The 22,311-nt window shown below is 39.7% G+C and overlaps 1 protein-coding gene across 1 annotated transcript in view; it reads left to right on the forward strand.

Annotated features, from left to right (window-relative positions):
• aff3 (AF4/FMR2 family, member 3) overlaps positions 1-22,311 on the forward strand; it is an 81,082-nt gene that overhangs the window by 2,483 nt on the left and 56,288 nt on the right. Inside the window, exons 3-4 of the mRNA XM_048598001.1 lie at positions 9,567-9,615; positions 17,569-17,606. Of these exons, the coding sequence (XP_048453958.1) occupies positions 9,567-9,615; positions 17,569-17,606 (87 nt within the window). The remainder of the gene's footprint in view (positions 1-9,566; positions 9,616-17,568; positions 17,607-22,311) is intronic.

Consider the following 22,311-nt stretch of genomic DNA (forward strand, 5'->3'; position numbering starts at 1 on the left):
GTCTTGTTTCAAAAGGTGTATCTCAATGATAAGTGATCTCATTACTGACCTTATAATGGATGAGGATGATCTTTTGGACCAAAGATCTGGGGAACTCCTTGTTAATGTAGCAAGTACTTAAGCAGATGGTTGGAGTTAATAGATTAATTAATTGATTGCGCAGATATAAAGAGGAAACAACACGTAAATTAATTGATTGTAAAACATGGGTGGTTTACTGATGGTGGTTAATAGATGGAAAAATCCATGGATGATTTGGTGAGGGAAGAAATGTTCAGTTGTGTGTAAGAGCACATCTGGATATGATGAAACGGGGAAAAAGAAAAAGAAGAAAAAAAAGAGAAAAAAGAGGAAACAATCGGGACTGTTGTGTGAACGGAGCTGTAAAACAGATTAGTTGATAAAACACTATCCACAAAGAAAGGCAGAGATAGTAAGAACTGCTGATGTTGGAGTCAGAGATAACACAGTGTAGAGCTGGAGGAACACGGCAGGCCAGGCAGCATCAGAGGAACAGGAAAGCTGATGTTTTGGGTTGGGAGTCCCGAACCGAAACGTCAGCTTTCCTGCTGCTCTGATGCTGCCTGGCCTGCTGTGTTCCTTCAGCTCCACACTGTGTTATCACAAAGAAAGGCATCTTGCTTTCTGACTCAGCTGGCTCGGATCCAATCTGGCATTGATAGCAGAGGATAGTTGTCAAAAGGTGGAAACTAAGAGACAGAAGATTGCAACTGGAGTTACTATTTAGGAGAATGGCTGCAACGTGTTGGAGTATGACTTTCCACTGACAGTTTGTGCAGCTGAACTTTATGGACAACAGGAAAATGAAATGGAAATGCAGATATAGGTAATATCCTTACCACGTAAAGAACAACGTAGGCCTTGTCATGGTTGCTTCCTACTAGAAGCAAGATTAAGTGTGATATATTCTCAACCATCTAAAGGCTCAATAATTGGACACTGAGGAAGATTTAGCAATATTATTAAACTTCATGGACGAAATTCATAAGAAAGATGACATCAAACTGGACATTTTAAGGTAAGATTCAAAGGTTTAGAGGAGACCTGAGGAAAAGTTTTTTTCACCCAGAGAGTGGTAGGAATTTGGAACTCATTGCCTGTAAGGCTGGTGGAGGTAGAAACCCTCATAAACTGAAAGCATAAATACAAAAGGAGAATCATGACTAAAAGAAGTGAGGATAGAGATACATTTGACAATTAAAACAGGAAATAGAAAATTATAACAGAAGAATCATTCCCAGGAATACACAGTGTATGGTCCTCAAGGTTCGAATGTGACTCAAAATGCAATTATGCAATAATAAGGATTAAAGTAAAGGAATTTAAGAGTTCAATGTGCTTCAGGTTTAGCAATAACAACATGCTGAAATCAGTAAAAGAAATGATAGTTCTCTATAGCATAATTGGGTTACACCACTTTATCAGTGCAGAAGTAGTGTCAAGTGTAATGCACATATTGATGAGTAGGTTGTCTATGTAAATGGATCAAAATAAACTGGAAATAAAATATGACAAGGCAATTGGTTTGGGGAAGCCAGTGAATTTACAGTTTACACAATCCAGATGTTATTGTATTCATTTGACAAACATAACCTCTCCAATCAAAATGTTAAGTCAATGTCCTATGTCTCAAGACATAGGAGATTAATGGCAAAAAAGGTTATGTTATCTTGAAAGGAAACCCATCCACCTTATTGCTGGCTAAAAATCCTAATAAAGGATGAAGATGAAGGGGCAATGAGTGCACCAAACTGAAAGAAGAGATTGGTAATGAATGTGATATATGTAAAAAGCATAGAAGGACACCAGGACACCTTGATGGCGATAGTGAGTCTCCTATTAGCAAGAGAGTAACAAGACTGAAGCAATGGACTTGAAGGTATGTGATAAAGGCGAAAACATTTTTCATTTTGCACTTCAAAGACATGGCAACTTGACTTAGTCAATCTAAAATAACATAGTAAAGGGTAAAAATAACAGTGGACTAGGTAATGGAGAAAGGATAGAAACCTTTCTATCTTGGGTAATTGATAACTTCCTAACTTACAGTGGAAAAGGGGTGATATTTGTTAATTATGAATGGAAGAATATGTGTAAAAATATGAACATTTGTGATAATGTACAGAACATCTCTTTAGTCATGAAAAGTATGAAAGAAAAGAGATTATAATATATGAGACCCTTCATAAGAGACCAACCATGTTGTAAATTAACAATTAACCTGGCACAGGCAGTCCCTGTGAAGAATTTACTGAAAATGATTGTGTGCTACTCATTATATCAGCTGTTTTTTTGGGAGAAATCCAAAAATTTCTTCGGTAATGAATAATCAGTCATGGACTTGAGAAGGGATTGCAGTTACAGCCAGTTTAGCTTAGCACTTGAATGCATTGCATGCAGGGAGAAGGGCATTCATTAAGGTTGAGTTCTCAGAGAAATTTCGGTGAGCCTTACAACTTCATACAAGGGATCAGAAATAAATGTTAACCAAATGGAATAGTATGTGGAATACAGATCAGGTCCCAGTAACATTTTTATATCCATTCATGAGATGTGGAATTTGTTAATTTGACCAGCGTTTAGTTCCCCTCCCTAGGTGCCCTTGATAGGGTGATGGTGAGCTGCCATCTTGAACCATTCCAGCCCATGTCTAGTAGGTAAACCCACAATGCCGTTAGGGAGGAAGTTCCATGATTTCAATATAGTGATAATTAAAGAATGGCGATATATTTCCAAAGTTTGGATGGTGAGTGGCTTGGAGGTGAATTTGCAGGTGGTAGTATTCCCATATATCTTTTCCCCTTGTTGTTCTAGATGGTAGTACTCGTGATTTTGGAAGGTGCTGTCTAAGGAGACTTGGTGAATTTCTGCATTACTTATTGTAGATAGTACACATACTGTGGGTATTGAGTGTCAATGAGGGAGGGAGAGAATGTTTATGGGATGTTGTCCAATTAAGTGGGCTGCTTTGTTCTGGATGATGTCAAGCTTCTTGGTTAGAGCTGCACTCATCCAGGGAGGTGGGGAGTATTCCATCACACTCCTGAATTGTGCCTTGTAAATGGTGGAGAGGCTTTCAAGAGACAGGATGTTAGTTAATTGCTACAGGATTCCTAGTCTTCAACCTGGCCTTACAGCCACATCTTTATCTGGCTAGTCCGGTACAGTTTCTGATGAAATGATAAACCTCAAAGTGATGTTAGTGAGATACTCAACGATGGTAATGCCATTCAATGTCAAGGGGTAATATTTAGATTCTGTCTTGTTAGAGATGGTTATTGACACTTGCGTGGCACAAATTTTACTTGCGACTTGTCAGCCCAAACATGGGTATTGTCCAGATCTTACTGCATTTCTACATGGGCTACTTCAGTATCTGAGGAGTTGCAATTGGTGCTAGACATTGTATGGAGTTATTGTAACAGTGAACATCTCCACTTCCGGTCTTACAGTGGAGGGATGGTCATTGATGAAGCTGGTTGGCCCGAGGCCTAGAGTCCTTTGGAACTCCAGTAGAGACATGGACCTGCCTGTGGGTCTGGACTCACATGTAGGCCAGATCGAGTAAGGATGATAGTTTCCTTCCCTAAAGGACTTTAGTGAACAGATGGGTTTTCTTACAATCGGCAATGGCTTCATAGTCATCGGGACTCTTAGTTCCAGATTTTTTTATTGAATTCAAATTCTGCCATCTGTCATGGCAGAATTTGAACCCAGGTTCCCCAGAACATTGCCAGGGTCTCTGGATTAATAATCTAATGATAATACCACTAGGCCATCTCCTTCCCTTATTTCACTGTAGTTTAGCAATAATCTTCAGGAGTTCAGTGCTTAATTTCAATGTACATGTACAGCATTTCATATCCTGGCTATGAAAAAGATGGCAATGTCCAAAAATGGGACATTATTTAAATGAGCTAGGCAAGAATTTTAATTTCTATTAGATGAGTTAAAAAAGCCTACTGGTTTTTATTAGGAGATGCTGTATCAGTGAAGTGGCATGCCAAGCAGTTGTCAATTTCAAATGCTTGTCATTTCCTGACTTCCAAATAGCTGGAAAAACACTTGACTTCACAAAGAGTTACAATTTTCTTTACTGGAATGCATGTATCACACAACTTAAGTGTAAGGATTCTTCAATGAAACAATCTTCTAGAGATCTTTTACCTTAATTCATGGACCTCCTTTGAACAAGTCTAACTCTCTTGATTAATCACAACTGAGTCTTGCTTCTCTTAATCTGTTTATCTGATTACCAGGGCTTATTCCTGTGAATTCTCAGCAGCAGCTCAACCCAACCCAGCATATTGACCTCGTGTCATTTGTGCCTGGTATGGTATGATCTGCCTGTACAGCGTGCAAAACAAAATTTTTCACTGTACCCAGGTATATGTAACAATAATAAATCAATCAAATCAAATCAGATCAAGTCATTGTCCCTTGCTTGCCTCAAGCACCAGGTTAAAACTGAGACTTTAGAATCCATAATTTGATATAAAGTTCATGAGTATTTAGAAATAAATGGATCGGTCAACAATAACAATCATGAATTTATCAAAGAAAGTCATGTTTGAATATGTATGTTTAGGTAGATGAAGGAAATGCAATCATATCTCTAAATTGTTAGAACATCATTAGATAAGGTGGCCTACAAGAAACTTGTATGAAAAATTCTGTCATATAATCTATGGGGAAGTATCGGAGCCTGGATCTGGAATTGGAGAAATAATAGGGAACAAAAGGTTAGGGTTTCAAGGCGTTGCTTTGAATAGAAAAGGGATAGAAGCAATACCTTTCAGGGTTAGTGAATGATTCACTTTTGTTCCCAATGTGTATATGCATTGATGATTTTGACTTAAGCATATGCCTAGAAATTGGTTCATGTTAGTAGGGCAATGTGAATTAAAGGCAGGATTGATCCCCATTCTAAATCCTCTTGATCCAAGAGCTGTATGAATAACCTTAAGGTGAATGTCTCCTCAATGCTGAAAATTGCACAGGAGTCTGCTCATATTGTGGAAATACACCTGATGTGAGGGTCACTTAGACAGAAATTCTACCTCACTCCACAACTTCCCTTAAAGAAGCCCACTTCATATTTCAGACTTTGACCTTTTGACTCATCATGGGCAGATCTATGACTAACATATTAATGAATACCAAGAACAAGAACTAGTTCATTCAGACAGATGTGTTAAACAATTTGCATTTGCATCATGTCTTTAATGTAGAACAATATTCAAAATGCAAAACCAGACAAAAAACCGATGTCAACAAATGAGCAGCTTCTGTATCTTGTGCAGGCCGTAGGACTTTAGCAATGAAGATGAATCTTTCCAGGTCCCAGAAATGTTGTTGTACCTCATAGTCATTAGTATAATTGATTCATAATGTTGAATGATGTGGTCAAGAGTGCTTGGGACCAGAATTTTTAGTTGAGATAGTAGGTTGATGTGTAAACTGCACTTACATTATTTTGTGATCACAGCTGTCCTTCACTTGTACTGTGTGACTGGTTGTTAACTGCAGTTGTCCTTTGAAGGGCCTCATATCACACAAATGTGGCACCCCTCCCTCAGTTAAGGAAACACATACTGCACCCATTCTGGTGTGGTGGCAGCCATTTTCATTTCCGTGACACACTTGCAATTTAGCTGAGGATGGAAGGCAGCAGCAATTGCGCTTCACCCTCTCAGTCTAGTGGCTCTCCAAATCTTAATATTCCCTCTTGCCTTGCCCTCTACCCTGCCAACCCCATCGGCTTTGCTCTTCCCCACATTCCCATTCAACCCCTTTATTTAATTGTTCATGTTGCCCACTTTATCCCTGAGACTCAGGCATATTCTGTAGTCTTGCCAACATAACAGTGGACTGTCCCTCCATTGAAGCCAGGGTGGGGTTACCTTTGACGTGCTCTCCACTCCTACAGTACCCCTTGCCCTTCTGTACTCTATTGTCGCTGTCTGCCATATGTTGATTTTCCCCATTCACAATTATTATTCCCTCTGCATCACATCATGCTGCCTCCAATCCTTAAATTGAGTTCCCCTGCTTCCCAACCACAGCAGTGGTCCCTAATAACCCCTCTTGACTTACAATAACAGAACCCCATGACTGACCGTGGCATACCTCTGACTGACTTCAAGCGACAGTTCCAAATTATGAGTGAACAGAGTGAACCCCTGACTGATATCTGTGCAGTTTCCCAACTGACCTACAGTGACTCCCCAGACAGGTTGAATTGGACTAGCAAGACTGACCATGGTCCACTCCCTGGATTATAGAGGCAAATACTCCTGAGCTGGATTGCATTTGAGGCTGACTGATCATGTTCAAGCCCTTAGACTGATATTGGGTGATGCCCTTGATTTACTGTGCCTGAACCCTCTGACTGGAGCCTATCTCCTTTTACCTGATAGAAGACTATTCCCTTTAGATTTTGAAACATGGTCATTTGGTTGAAGGACATGCAATGTGTTTCCTGCATGCACAGCTAGCACATGACACACGTGGAACATTTATATAGCAATGGTGCTACACAGCAGCAAGCCCACTCATTTGACTGATCACTGCAGACAACCATAACAAGCAAAGGCAAGGCAAGACCGAAGTATTGTGAGCCTTTAAGTTCTGGATGAGGGAGCAAAGCACAAAAAGTCAAGGTAAGGCAGAATGCTGTGAGTGTCCAACTGGTGTGAGCTGAGTGAGTGTTAAGAGGGTAAATGAAGGGCTCACAAATGCACCTTGTTCTGATGCATGAGTTGGGGGCTTGTCCTTGCACACAAAATGTCATGGCAGCAACGTTACAATAAAAGCTGACAGTGCACTTGAAAATGCAGTATAGAAGTGGAGATCTATATTGTAAATAGCATAAGAGATGCCATGATGGTTCAGTGGGGCTGATACATGTCCGGTGCCAATCTCCATGGATCTGGGTGTCATAGTTACTGCCTACGTTGTGTGCCCTGCAGTGTTGGTGCCTGCTATCCAAGATAAGGCCCAGAGGAGCAAGTGGCATGCGGCAGTTACTTGGTACCTGCTTTGACCTTCACTTTAGAACATAGAACATAGAACATAGAACATTACAGCGCAGTACAGGCCCTTCGGCCCTCGATGTTGCGCCGACCTGTGAAACCAATCTGAAGCCCATCTAACCTAAACTATTCCATTATCATCCATATGTTTATCCAATGACCATTTAAATGCCCTTAAAGTGGGCGAGTCTACTATTTTTGCAGGCAGGGCATTCCACGCCCTTACTACTCTCTGAGTAAAGAACCTACCTCTGACATCTGTCTTATATCTATCACCCCTCAATTTAAAGCTATGTCCCCTCGTGCTAGCCATCACCATCCGAGGAAAAAGGCTTCCACTGTCCACCCTATCTAATCCTCTGATCATCTTGTATGTCTCTATCAAGTCACCTCTTAACCTTCTTCTCTCTAACGAAAACAGCCTCAAAACCCTCAGCCTTTCCTCATAAGACCTTCCCTCCATACCAGGCAACATCGTGGTAAATCTCCTCTGCACCCTTTCCAATGCTTCCACATCCTTCCTATAATGCGGTGACCAGAACTGTACGCAATACTCCAAGTGCGGCCACACCAGAGTTTTGTACAGCTGCAACATGAGTTGTGCCATTTGGTTTCTCTCTGGCACATGGGAGAATAGGGAATTCATATCAATGAGGCGAGATTAGACATGAATGGCATGCACAGGCACGTAAACAGGCCTCTCTGAGTTCACTGGTGAGATGCTCAACCCTGATGAAACCTCTGTCCATGGAGGTTGGCATTGGCAAAGTACCCACTTCACTATATCATCATGACCCATTCGGGACTAATACAGTTCAGCATTTCAATACTGCACTTTGGAGCTCACCACCTTACATTGCAATGCTGTTTCCAAGCTGCTTTGCATGCAAGGCCACACACGTATCTCATGCATCAGAACAGGGTACACCTGTGAGCTCTTATCTTGCTGTGTTAGCGTTCACCCACTCTGCGCTTATTTGGTTGCTCGGAGTATATCTGCTTGCCTTGCACTTTAGTGTGGACAGATAGCCAGGCTTGTCTTGTTTGGCCGCAATGAAGCATCAAAGGGGACTATGGTTAGTTAGAGGCCTGGTCCTTCCTCAGTCAGGAAAGATATGAGATGTCCCGAATGAGTGACAAGCACAGAGGACAGTACCTTTTGACATGTTGCGGGGATGGGGTAGATGAGAGTCATTGAGAGAAGATGCTGCATACAGTATTGAGAGTGGTAGATCATAATCCTTGGTGGAAGATCGGTGCAATGGCTGAGTTAGAGGTAGATTGTGTTTGAGGTAGCAGAGAGAATATTGGGCTCTCACCCAGGTAGAGTACAGAAGATCATGAACCTTCTTGCGGCATGACATTTCTCTAGACAACAAACAGTATACTGACTGGAGTGGCTACTTTAGATGAGGCTGGCAACAGTTGACAGCTGCATTTAAATATGGCACCCACAACATGAACACTATGAGTTCCTGTCACTGGCGAACATTTGGCCATTGCTAAGTGTGAGAGAACAGTGCCATGCAGGCACGCTGAATTCTTAATGAGATGAGTAGTGGAGAACTCACTCAACAGAAACTCTCCACGAAACTCTCCAAAATTGGCACTTGCTGATTTTTGGTAAAATACAGCCTTATATTTCTTAGAATGCATTGACAGTGAGACACAACAGCTCAGTCTTATAGATTAGGGATTGCAAAGGGTTAACTTATGCTTTTAACTTTATTGAGTACTTTTTAATAGTCAAAGTATAGAAAGTATAGTGAAGTTCACTTATGCAGCAGCTTGTGATTTTCTAACATTATTTAAATCACAGCATTAAGAGCCATGCTGTCTCGTAAAAAGTAATGTTTCTTTGAAGAGTAAGTTGTATAAGTAAGATGTTGATTTACAATCAGGATCTGCCGGATATCAGCTAAGCTTAAAATTTATTTAATAGCTTCACATGTTTAGTCATCTTTCATAAATATATTGAAAGGCTTGGGAAAAAAGTACACATATTAAAGTAATATTCTTATGTCTAAAATACCATTAATTCTGGAGGCAATGATGAACAATGAGAAACATCATAAACAGAACTTTTAAAGTGAAAGCTATCAGATTGCGGATGTTGGAGTTGAAACTGTGAAACTGCATTATAGCTGGACTGTGTTAATATAAACCTCCTATTCTCTGTCTTTAACTAGCAAGGTGAAGATTTATATGAAGACTTAACTCTTTTGGGAACCATGAGACCTTGCACTATAAGTGATGATGCGGTATATTGAACAATGCTAGAAAGGACTTCCACTGTATATTCTTTGTCTGAATGTTAATTTATTATGTTCTGGCAATTATCATACTCCACATTAACATTGGTCAACATATTAAGAAAATTTTATGCTGTATGTGTCTCAAAATATTTTTGACATTCTGTTGTCATTTAGTCTCTTCTAAGTGAATAAAATTGTGTTTATAAAATTGCATTTTTATAATTTTATGATTTTTCTGTTTATTCTTAATTCACAGAATGTTAGAAAACAATCTTAAAATCAATAGTGATGAAGAAAGTGGACAGGTAAGATTGACCATCCAAGAATAAACATCAGTTTAACCGTCATGGAGTCCTGTTGACTTAACTAGCCATAAAAACAAAACTTAATTGTGCAGCAACAAATTGTACATTATGTGTATAACTTTCTTGCCATTATAATACCATATATTTACTTCCTCACCCTGACTAATGCTGCAAGAAATCAATTTGCATATAACATAATGAATGAGCACTTTAGGCACAAAATAATATCACATAAAACAAAAACAATTCTTTGCAATGGTATTTGTGCTACCCAGTATTAGAAAGCAAAAGGAGGAATTTGAGGCAGGATTTTGTAAACACAGCTCTCAATTAATTATTTTGCTGTTTTAAGGTTCCACTACAAGTGGGAACAGGCACTATATGTGTCCCCACACTGCTACCCCCTATATGGACTTCAGCACCAGAATTGCATTTGATGGGATGATCTAAGTAATCAAGAATTTTGCCAGTTCTACTTCCAGTGTCTTCATTTTCATGCCAGAACTTCATTCTTTCAGTAGTGGGAGTCAATATCAGTTAAGGAGCTTCCTCCCCATGTTGCAGCAAAATCTCCTTGCACTCTATTCCATGGAAGTAAACAATCCAGTACCACAATAAAGACAATGGTGCACATCCATATAATGTATATGCTGATCCTAGGATTTAGGGCAGCTTCATGGAAATATTTATGGGTGGGTTAGTAGAGATGGCATATATGGCCAAATCTAGTCTGTCTTTTTCTAACTTTTTACTTCAGGCTTTTGCCTTTAAAATGGGTTACCAGTGATCTTAAAGTAATAGCAGCCAGACACCATGAAATTCAGCTCCATTGTAGCCACTGCATTTTGACAGGCATAGCCTCTTATCCTTGACTGTGAACCAGGCCTGCACCACTACCCAGTGCAAGTGGGCAACTGCTTCCTGGATCAAGATATTCGGGTGACTCTTCCCTGATGCCCAGACAATCAGCACCTTGGACTGCAACTCAATAACTCTGAACTGAAGTTCCTTAAGATGCTACAGAGTTAATATAGACATGATTCTTTGGAATCACAATATTTGCCACAGACTCATGAGTCCAGCTGTTGTGGGACACCACCTAATCTGGCATCCCTGAATGTTATTGTTAGAATTATTTAAAAATTAAGTTAATAGTTAAGCTGTTTTAAAGCTACGTTAATTCCTATTATTTTACTCTGCATTTTGTTCAACTCCTTTGTTTTATTATTTAGTATTTTTATTACTTATTCTCAATTATGTATGGCAGATTTGAATCTGAAAATAATACAGAACCTTCTTTTTAATCATTTTATCCCCCTAGATCTGATGAGTTACATAAACACTAAACTCAATTATAAGATTAATTATACATTTACCTTAGATACAAAATAAATAAATTATTTAACTGTAATTCCTTATATGGTATTTTAGACTGGAAATGACTCCATGGAGTCTCATGGCTATATTGTAGCATACCTTATTCCTACCTCCCAACAGAGAGGGCAATATAAGAACTTGATCAGTACTTATTAAGTGTATTTCTCCTTTCTGATAAAATAACAACGATTACCTTTTCGTACAAGTTACATTGTGCCGTGCTGTGCTGCACTCCTCTCTCAGTAACACCAGTCCTCACTCATTCTTATTTTGAACATGTTTTTGTCCTACTCTTCACAACTAATTCACACTCATCTCTCATGGGACCCAATGGCCTGGAATAACAAAGAGAACAGTGCTGTCCATTCTAAGCTCCATTTCCATCTCTGAGGAGGAAGCCACTTAACACTAAGAAGAAGCACAGGCATAGCTTTCACCCTCCAGCAGCTCAGAGACATCCACCTCGGTGGCTTCTCTTTCCAGATTAAATTCGGGGGACACAATCTGGTGAGCACATCACTAGAACATCTTCATAACAGGTCAAGGAAGAAACGTACCAGGTCTCTTGCACTCAGAGCACCATGTAGACCAGGAATCTGTTCAGCCCCAGGCAGAAGATAATCCCATGGTGTTGGCCATTAGTGACTTTAAAATGAACATAAAGGCTTAGCAACAGTGAGCAGCTTTGTCAGAGGTAGTTAGTGAAATAGACGAAAGGTTAGAGGAGCCACTAATGTTATCAGTTGTGTTCTGGTTCCTGCATGCACACATTTGATAATGCCACAGAGACCAGGTCTAATACACTCCGTGTTTACAGGATGTGCACACAGATGGGCTGAATGGCCTGCTTCCACACTGTAGGGATCCTAATGGTGAGTATTGAAAGTTTATTAGGTTGCAGTGAAGATCATTGTAAAAAGAAACTTATAATGGTTATTGAGGATGGAGAGCCACATCTTTGTTTATTCATTCATGGGACATGGGCATCATTGATTGGTTCAGCATTTATTCCTTATCCTAATTGCCTAGAGACCAGTTAAGTGTCAACCACATTGCTGTGGATCTGGAGTCACATCTAGCCCAGACCAAGTAAGGATTGTAGTTACCTTCCCTAAAGGACATTAGTAAGCCAGATAGGTTTTTCCCTCAACCAACAATGCTTCCATGATTATTATTAGTTGTAACAAATAAAATAATGAGAATGAGAGCATGAATGTTGGACAGCCAAAAGCAAAAGGCCATTGGCTCATACACAGCCGCCCTGCATAATCTTTTCATTAGTGGCTTCTGAGATCTTTCAATGTTTACTGTCTGCACAAAATCTACCATTTATTGGGGTGGCATGGTGGCTCAGTGGCTCAGTGATTAGCACTGCTGCCTCACAGGCCAGGGACCCAGGTTCACTTCCACCCTTGGGCAACTGTCTGTGTGGAGTTTGCACATTCTCCCCATGTCTGTGGGGGTTTCCTTCGGGTGCTCCAGGTTCCTCCCACAATTCAAAGATGTGCAGTCTAGGTGGATTGGCCATGCTAAGTTGCCTGCAGTGTCTGGGGATGGGTCTGGGTGAGATACTTTGAGGGTCAGTGTGGACTTATTTAGCCAAAGGGCCTGTTTCTATGCTGTAGGGATTCTATGACCTTCTATTTATATTAACGGTGAAAAATATAACTAATCTTACATGTAAAAGCAATTTATAAAAGGAAAACAATATATTTCATGCTATGATTTGGAACTGGTTGATTCTAGTTCAACAAGTTTACTTTGACACAATAAAATTGAACTACGAAATTAAATACTGAAGTGATGAAACTTTCTGGACTGACGTGATTTCAAAGTTAATATTTCTTCAACTTTTCTTAAAAAGTGTCGAAGAAAAGTCTGGGGAAGAGATTTAATCCTCCTCATCTTTAACTGATGAAATTCACTGTTGTATGAATTATGTGCTCGAAGAAGAAAATCAGGTTCTGATCAGTCAGACTTAAGAATATATAAATGGTGTAATTTAAAATAACTAAATAAACAATTCATTGTAATAAATGAAATTGAAATTTGAATTATTCATCCAACAAAAACCTATTTTACTACAAGGTTCTTTTTGTGACTTTTGAACCTTCAGTTGTTGATGTTTGGTGGATGTGAAAATTTATTACCTACAGAGTGACTCTACATCCAGACTGCCAACTCTTGACTAAATAGATCCATTGTGTTCATCTGTAATTTGTTCCTTTAGTTTAGCAACTCAGGGCACTTCCACATCCTTTGGGATTTTAACTGTTGGCTCCTTAGTATGTGTGGCTGCATTCCTATAATAGTTTGTAATGTTTAAAAAGGACACATTTACACAACATTCTTGTATAAACTGATGATAAAGTGTTTAGTAAGAGAACAGATACTTTGGGTTAATTCTGTTAATATAAAGCAGAGTTTAATGATTCTTCCATTTGTTGTACTTTGTCAGAGATTCTAATAACAGTGTTTGTAAAATAGGTGAGCAGGATATTTTTTGATGATAGGTTATAAAAGATAAGGAGATGGAATTTTTTCCAAAGTTTTCCTTAGTTCAGAATTAATGTTTCATTTATGACATTTTAAAGGCTATTCATGCTGTAATTTTGCAGAACCGAAGCTGTTTGAATTAACAATGTGTTTTTTCATGGGGTTTTCAAAAATACACGAGATGAATATTGCAAAGCCAACATTTGAAAATTGTAGCTGTAAGGAAAGATTGGATAGAAAATGAGTGTTTCTTTAGAAAGAGGGGATGGTGAATTAAGTGCACAAAACCACGAGGGACCTAGATAATGTAGATAAGAAAGAGTTATTTCCCTCAATATAGAAGTTAATTACCAGGTTGCACACATTTAATGCGATTGGTTGAAGGATTAGAGGGTACATGAAGAAAATCTTTAATACCTAAAGAGTGGCGAGTGTCTGGAATTCAATGCCCAGTTTGGTGATGGAGACCAAAACCCTCAATTCCGTTAAAGGGAATCCGAATCTGCACCTGAAGTTGTGTAACCTGCATGGCTATGGACCAGGTGCTGGAAGGTGGGATCGGAATGGGTATCTAGTTTTATTTTCAGTGGGCACAGACACAATGGGTTGAATGACACCTTGCTGTGCTATAACTTTTCAGTGTTTCATTTAGTTGACGTTACACAAGATATGCCTTAGTACAAATCGTTAAGTTGCCTTAGTCCACAATAAAGTTCATGTACCAAGCAATAATTGTAATTAGAGTTACTTAATTCAACTGATACTATCAATCTCCACAACATAGAAAAACTACTGTGATATTTAACCTGATGAGCATTAGAGGCACCGGCTACATCTATCAGTATGTGGCATAGACGAAAGGGAATTCTCCGTTTTATAGGTATTTTTAATCAACCCATACAGAGATGCTATTACACACTTTTGGAGCAATAAAACTTGAACCCAGGCTGTCTTGTTCACAGGTAGGGACAATACCACTGCACTACAAGAGCCGCTGCTCTTTTTGTCTATATTGTGTCTAGGATCTGTCCACATATCAGTGGTAGAGGATAGGCCACTTGTGAGTCCAAACAGAAGAGGCTCCTGTCTTAGTTAATGAGATAGTTCATTGCATAATATCAATATTTACAACTTACAATACTAGTCAGGCTTTATTACTGAGAACTTCTGGGAAGTGTACAGAACACATGTCAATGAAGGTTAGTGTAGAATTCAATGCCTCAAACCCAAAGACTGTATGACATTATCAGATAGGGTGGAACTAATGCAAATTCAACAGTAACTCTTTCAGAATTATTAATTGATAAAAAGACTACTGCTATCCTTCTTGAATGTCTTTCTGATTGGAATATTTCACTTTGCACTTTTTTGGCAAATTTTAATCAAAGCAGAGTGAGAGATGGGTTGGATCAGATGTATGGGGGTAGGAGGTGGAATGGAGAGAAACTTAAAAAACAAATTCCCAAACCATACCCATCTTTAACCCACCCATCTTTGCTTTTAAATGAGGTAGGAATGTGCGGGAGATGCCACTCCATTCCAAGAGGTGAATTTGTCGACCTGTGGAAAATCTGACAGCTACATTCTGGTGAGGATTTGGTGGATCTGATGCCTTTATACATCCTACTGGATTCAGTGGCCTACCTAAGCAACGCTTCAATTTTGTATCTTGTTTGAACCTCCAACATGAAGTGTCCATTAACTCCTATACCCAGTGTCCGAACCTCCTCTCAGGCCCTGCATCTTGCATCCCAGTCCCTGATCTCTCAAAGCCATACCTCCAATTAGATTCCAAAGCACCAAGCTGCCCTCCAGAAGTCTTAATCCCAAACTGCCAATCAGGTCACCAATCACCCTTCACCAAAGCCACAAACTATCCTCACCCTCTCCTTATCCTTAGGTTCGGATGCCCCCTTGGATTGTCCCCTCTGATTGACCTCAACCATTTTCCCACCATCATGAAACATGACACTTGCCCATGAAAGATGGCTATTTGTGTAAGATATCAGAGCACAATTGGTGCCTAAAGAACTGTACCCCATTGCAAGGCATCATACTGAACAATTAAGAGCATTGATAGAGGATAATGCATAGAAATTACTGGAGTGTTGATATTTGTGATTAACATCTAAACATCATTATTTGTGGTTATAGTCCTTGAAAGTGACATATTCAGAATGTTGGCACAGATGGGCACCGAAAACATCAAATTATCTTTGTCTCAAACATGTGGCTCAGAATGTAATGATTTTATTGCACAGTGAAATATACTGGACCTGTTGTCTCAAGTTATTCTGAGGCTCAATTTGGTGGATCAAAGAGGCATGAAATTCACAAAAGATCCCTTTCACCTGCGCTCTGTTTTCTTAGTATTTACGTCTGTGTTGACAGGGCTCAAGATTGCTGCCAAGAGTTATACTGGGTAGACTTAAAATTTTAATCCTTTAATATTATCAAATATATTTTGCTTTATAACCAAGTCCCATGTAATATCTAGTTATAATACATGCTAGAAACATGCTAGAATTACAGAAAATAAATTAGAAAGAAATGATTGAATAGACTGCATTCCTTAGTGTGCTAATTTCAGATCTTATTTAAAATTATCCATGAAGCAACATTTTATACAGTATGTGTTGTAGCTGTATTTTCAAACTCTCTGGTGGAATAGAAAGTATGTAAATTAATCAGATGCACACATGCACACTCTCAAAAGCCTATATTTGAGATACCACTAAAAAAAAAAGCAAGGCACAGAGTGAGTGAAGTTGCATTTGTGAAATGATGTGCCTAAATAAAATGCCCATTATCTCTTGCTTTTGCCTCAAAAACAGATGGTATGGTCTTAAAACACTGAAAAATATATGGCATAGACCAATTTGGACTGTTCATTTAGCACATTGAAACCTGAAAAGTCTGTCGATTGTGTTGCGAAGTAATCTTGCTGAAATAGAGGCAGCACAATAGATGTAATCTCCTGGGAGTGGGAAGTTGACAAATGATTGCAGTTGGCAAGCAATGCAATTTGTTTCATCTAATAGACTGAGCTATAGCTGGAATTGTTCATGAATGATAAATGAACTGCATGCAGATCAATGAACTTGGCTGTAAATGTATCCATAACCCGTTTCAGCAGAGACAGGTTGGGTGCCTTTCATGTATCATTCCGGAGATTGTGAAATTGAACAATTTAAATGATTTACAATGTGTTGTTTCTCAGGTATCAATGTATTAGGCTATGAAATGCCTTTGTAATTTATCAGAAGGTGGAGTGAATCCAGGGATGCCAATCTTAATTTAACTGCTTCATTATTATTTTAATACATCTGGATTGCTTTTTATGGGACCAGTAAGATGACTACATATCCAAATTGTATTTAAAGCAATACCTATACAGATAACATTTAAATTGAAGCTTTAAACTGGTAAAATTTCATTCAGTCGACAACTTGGCTTAAATTTCACTTTGCAGAAACCATGGCATGTTCATCTTTTCATTTGCCAGTATGATTATTTTCACAATAAGTTAATACATTGTTAATTTTGAAGCTAACATTTGCATTTTTTTAAATCCACTCACAGGATGTAGGTGTCACTGGGTAGGCCAGCATTTATTGCCTAGAGCACAGTTAAGAGTTAGCCAGATTGCTGTGGAACTGGATTCACATGCAGGCCATCTCCTTCCCTAAAGGGTATTAGTAAATCAGATAGGGTTATCCTCAACAATCAACAATGGTCTTGTGCTCATTATAAGATTTAATTCCAGATTTTTATTGAATTCAAATTTCCCCATCTGCCATGTCAGGATTTGAATTCAGGTCCCCAGAATATTACTTGGGCCTGTGGATTAATAGTCGAGCGACCAAATGACTAGGCTACAAATAGAAATGAAATGATTCACTTATCCTCTGGCATGTACTGTCCTGTTAGAAGGAGCCCGATAATCAGTCTCTTTTTGTTGATAATTTTTGATACGTGCAGCAAATCAAATACAAAGTTATCAAATTCAGTTTACTGTTCAACATTATATGTTATACAATGTATTACTGCAACAAAGATCACCTCTTTTTCTCTCATCAGGTACCACAGACGTTTGTTCCTAGGACAAATTCTGCGAGGTATTTTATTTGGATTTCTTCACCTCATACTGATAGCACTAATATGCGAACCAAGTATAACCTGAAGTTAGCAAAAGTATTAATCCACAAGGAAAAAAAAGTTGATAATTTTTTAGTTAGAGAATACAGGTCTCTGAGATTTTTTGTCTCAATAAATGTACAATTTGGCTCTTGTGGTGCAGAACCACTGCAGCACAGAAGAGAAGAACATATGTTGTAACAATTATGCTCCCTGATCTCTGCAGAGCCACATGGATAGGCACAAAAGTACCGAAAAAGGAACATCAGAGACAATGGGGCTATATTGCAATTTTTAAAAATTATTTCATGGATGTGAGCATCATTAGCGAGGTCAGAATTTGTTGCCTATACCTAAATGCCGTAGGAGAGGTGATGGTGAGCTGCCTTTTATAATTACTGCAGTTCATGTTTTGTCGGTATACCCATCATGCTGCTTGGAAGAAAGTCACAGCCCAGTCATTATAAATAATTGGTGATTTAGTTCTAACACAGGGTAGTGTGTGGCTCGGAGGGAACATTCCAGCTGATGGTGCTCTCATGCTTCTGTTGCCCTGATCCTTTTCGAATCCACAAATTTGACAGTCGATGGAGGCATTGGCAGTAGTATATCTTGTTTATGGTACATACTCGTTGCCATTTTCACCAGTGGTGAAGGGAGTGTATGGTTAAGATGAAAAATAGGGTTGGAATGAATTGAGCTGCATTGCCCTGGATGGTGTCAAGTTTCATGAGTGTTGTTACAGCTGAACTCATACAGCTAAGTGGAGAATATTCAATCATACTCCTCTCTTGCGCTCTGTAGATAGGGGTCAGGTTTTGGGGGCTCAGGGGATGAGTTATTTGCCACAGAATTCCCAGCCTCTAGTCTGTTCTTGTAGCCACAGAATTTATGTGAATGGTTCAATTAAGTTTCTGGTTAATGGTAACCACCCCCATCCCCAGAATGTTGATTGCAGGGGATTCATTGCTGATAATGTCACTGAAGTGGTGAAAGACTGACTTCTGTGATGATAGGTCCTCAGGAGGAGGTTGATCTTCTACTCAGCACCTCTAGTTAAAGATTGCACAGACACTTCAGCCTTATCTTTTGCACTTATAGGCTTGGTTCTGTCTTCATTTAGGGTTGGAATTGCCGTAGAGCTCTTTTCTTCACTGGAGTGACATTATTTTTAAGTATGTCTGGTGCTGGACCTCAGGGTTTTGTCCCAGAAAGACTGCATAGTGGTCACAGAAACACTTGTAATAGGAAGATTGAGTCATTTTCTATGAAACTTCACAGGAGCCAGAGTGAATGCTTGTGGGTACTCCCTCTCATTTGAATAGCAATGAACCACCACATCTGGTGGATCTGTCTAGCCATTAATGCTGGAGGTGTGAAAAAAAATTGGAGGAAAGATATATTCCATGAGCATTATAAAACAAGAACACAAAGAGGGTAAACATGTGTAGTGTGTATACTATAGACCTCAAACAGTCAGGGAAAGATAGAGGATCAAATATGGAATCAAATTTCAGAGATCTATAAGAATAGGCTGTAGAGGATTTTCAATACTCAAATATTAATTGGGATAGTTTTAATGTGCAAAGGAAGGGAAGGAGCAAAATTCATAAACTGTATCCAGGAAACATTTTTAGTCAGGACACAGAAATCTCAATAAGGTAGCGAGAAGTTCTGGACCTAATATTCAGAAATAAGCACACGCAGGTGAAGGCACATCAATAAAGAGTTATCCATTTAAGACAGAGATGAGGAGGATTTTCTTCTTCTTTCACGGGGTTGTGAATTTGTGGAATTCTTTACCGGAGAGCTGATGCAGCTGGATGATAAAATTTATTTAAGGCTGAGATAGACAGATTTTTATTCAGTAAGGGAATCAAGGGTTAAAGGGGAAAAATGCATAAAAGTGGATTTGCAGGTTATCAGATCAGCCATGATCTCATTGAGTGGTGGATCAGACTCAATGGGCTGAATGGCCTACCTCTGCTCTTACGCCTCATGATCTTATTTGGCCGGTTGAGGTAGTGAGGGTCAGGAATTTGTATCTCTACAGTTGAAGGAGTGGGCCAGACTGCAATCAGTCTGAGCAGTTTTAGCTAAGTCAGTTTGGGACCTGGACACAGATCAGTGAGGGATCCAGTCACACATCAGTCATAGCTGTCAGTCCAAGTAGTCAGTAAGATAGGCCACAGTCAGTTCTGGTGGTCAGATCAATGAAAGTTAAGTGGGGTTATCATGGGCCACTGCTCTGATAGGAAATTTGGGGAACACAATTCTGGGAATTGAAGGCAGCCTACTGGGATGCAGAGGGAACAAAAATTGGGAAGGGGGGAAATTTAAGATATTTAAGTTGGGGAGGTTAGCACTCAGCTATCTCTGCATCTCAGTTCTTTGCAATCTCTCACCATTTAGATGACATGCTTCTTTTTTGCTCTGTTGTGGGTAAATTGCCACACATCACATTTACTGCAACTACTTATTAAGAAATCTCACAGACAATCAGGTACTGAAACAATGATTTAAACTTTATTGCATGTAGCAATCAAAATAAAATCCCTCAGGTAAGCAAGTTAAACCTCACAACCCGACTTGGCTATTACCTGATAAATGGTGGAACTTGGCCACGATCCCACCAACAGTGGTCTGTCTCTGGAAGTGTCCAGGGTTTGATCCTTATGCAAAGTTGTTCTCCAGAGTTCTGCTAAAGAGGGAGTTCTGATGAATGATTCTTATACAAATGTTCGTCCTTCATGTCTATGAGGTGATATATTGATGATTCTTAAAGTCCTTTCATCCAAATTACTGCAAGTCTGCAGCCTACCTTCTTATCAGAATTCGTTTCTTTGTTCCTTGTTATATTTCACCTTAACAGATTGCTTGAAGACACAGCTTCCCTGTGATTAACTCCTTAAATTCTTCTGCAGGGCAATCCTTGTCCTTTGTGGCAATAAAACATCTGCTTTATCAAGCAGGTGTCAAAGTAGTTTTGTTCATTGCAGCCTCCACTCCTTCTTTGGCCAGACATAGTTAGTTACTTTCAGTTCCTGTATAAGTTTGTCCTTGTCTTTATTAGTTTATTTCAGACAGAGCTATTGCTGCTTTTTCCCTTGTGTAATAGTTTATCTTTTGTTAGTTCATTCAATCCATGAAGTTATTAAAGTTCTTAAGTTTATAATATCACAGTTTTTCCTGCCAAAAATGAACAATTTCACATTTTCCCACGTTATGTTCATAAATTTGCCAGAACTTTGCCAACCCACTTAAGAAATCTGTATCTTTTTGTAACCTCCTTGTAACCTCTCAAGAACCTATTTTCCTACCTATCTTTGTGTTGTCAACAAATTTGGCAACCATCCCTTCACTGCCTTTATCGGTCATTTAAGTAAATTGTAAACAGTTGAGGTTCTGATACTGATCCCTGGGCATATCTTGCCAATCTGAAATCTGCATGCCTACTTTATGTCTACTTCCTGTTGGACAGCCAATATCTATTGTTGGCAATATGCTACCCCTACATAATGAGCTTTATTTTCTGCAGTAACCTTTGAGAGTTCAATTTATCAAATACTTTTGGGAAAGAACAGTACAATCCACTGGTTCCCCTTTATCCACATCGTATGTTACCTCTTTAAAGAACTCCAATAGATTGGTCAAACATATTATGCATCATAAACCAATGTTGACTGAGTTTGATTACACTGAGCTTATCTATAACATACTTAAAAGTAGCTTCCAACATTTTTCCAATGACAGATGTTAAGAGAATTAGCCTGTCGCTACTGGCTTTCTGTTACCCTCATTTTTGGAGTAAAAGAGTTAAATTTGCCATCATCTGATCTAATTAGACATTCCCAAGTCAAGGGAGATTTGGAAAATTGAAACCAAAATATCAACTACCTCAGATAACAAGGTATAGAGCTGGATGAACACAGCAGGCCAAGCAGCATCAGAGGAGCAGGAAGGCTGACGTTTCGGGCCTAGACCCTTCTTCAGAAACAGGGGCGGGGAAGGGGGTTCTGAAATAAATAGGGAGAGAGGGGGAGGCGGATAGAAGATGGATAGAGGAGAAGATAGGTGGAGAGGAGACAGACAGGTCAAAGAGGCACCTCCCAATCGCAAACCATTTCAACTCCCCCTCCCATTCCTCAGACGACATGTCCATCCTGGGCCTCCTGCAGTGCCACAACGATGCTACCCATATGCAGGAACAGCAACCCATATTCCACTTGGGAACCCTGCAGCCCAATGGTATCAATGTGGACTTCACAAGCTTCAAAATCTCCCCTCCCCCTACCGCATCCCAAAACCAGCCCAGCTCGTCCCCGCCTCCCTAACCTGTCCTTCCTCCCACCTATCCCCTCCTCCCACCCCAAGCCCCACCCCCATCTCCTACCTACTAACCTCATCCCGCCCCCTTGACCTGTCCATCCTCCCTGGACTGACCTATCTCCTCCCTACCTCCCCACCTCCCCACCTACATTCACCTTTACTGGCTCCATCCCCGCCTCTTTGACCTGTCTGTCTTCTCTCCGCCTATCTTCTCCTCTATCCATCTTCTATCCGCCTCCCCCTCTCTCCCTATTTATTTCAGAACCCCCTTCCCCTCCCCCATTTCTGAAGAAGGGTCTAGGCCCGAAACGTCAGCCTTCCTGCTCCTATGATGCTGCTTGGCCTGCTGTGTTCATC

This window comes from Rhincodon typus, chromosome 6 (assembly GCF_021869965.1).
Source record: "Rhincodon typus isolate 14 chromosome 6, sRhiTyp1.1, whole genome shotgun sequence".
NCBI lineage: Eukaryota > Metazoa > Chordata > Chondrichthyes > Orectolobiformes > Rhincodontidae > Rhincodon > Rhincodon typus.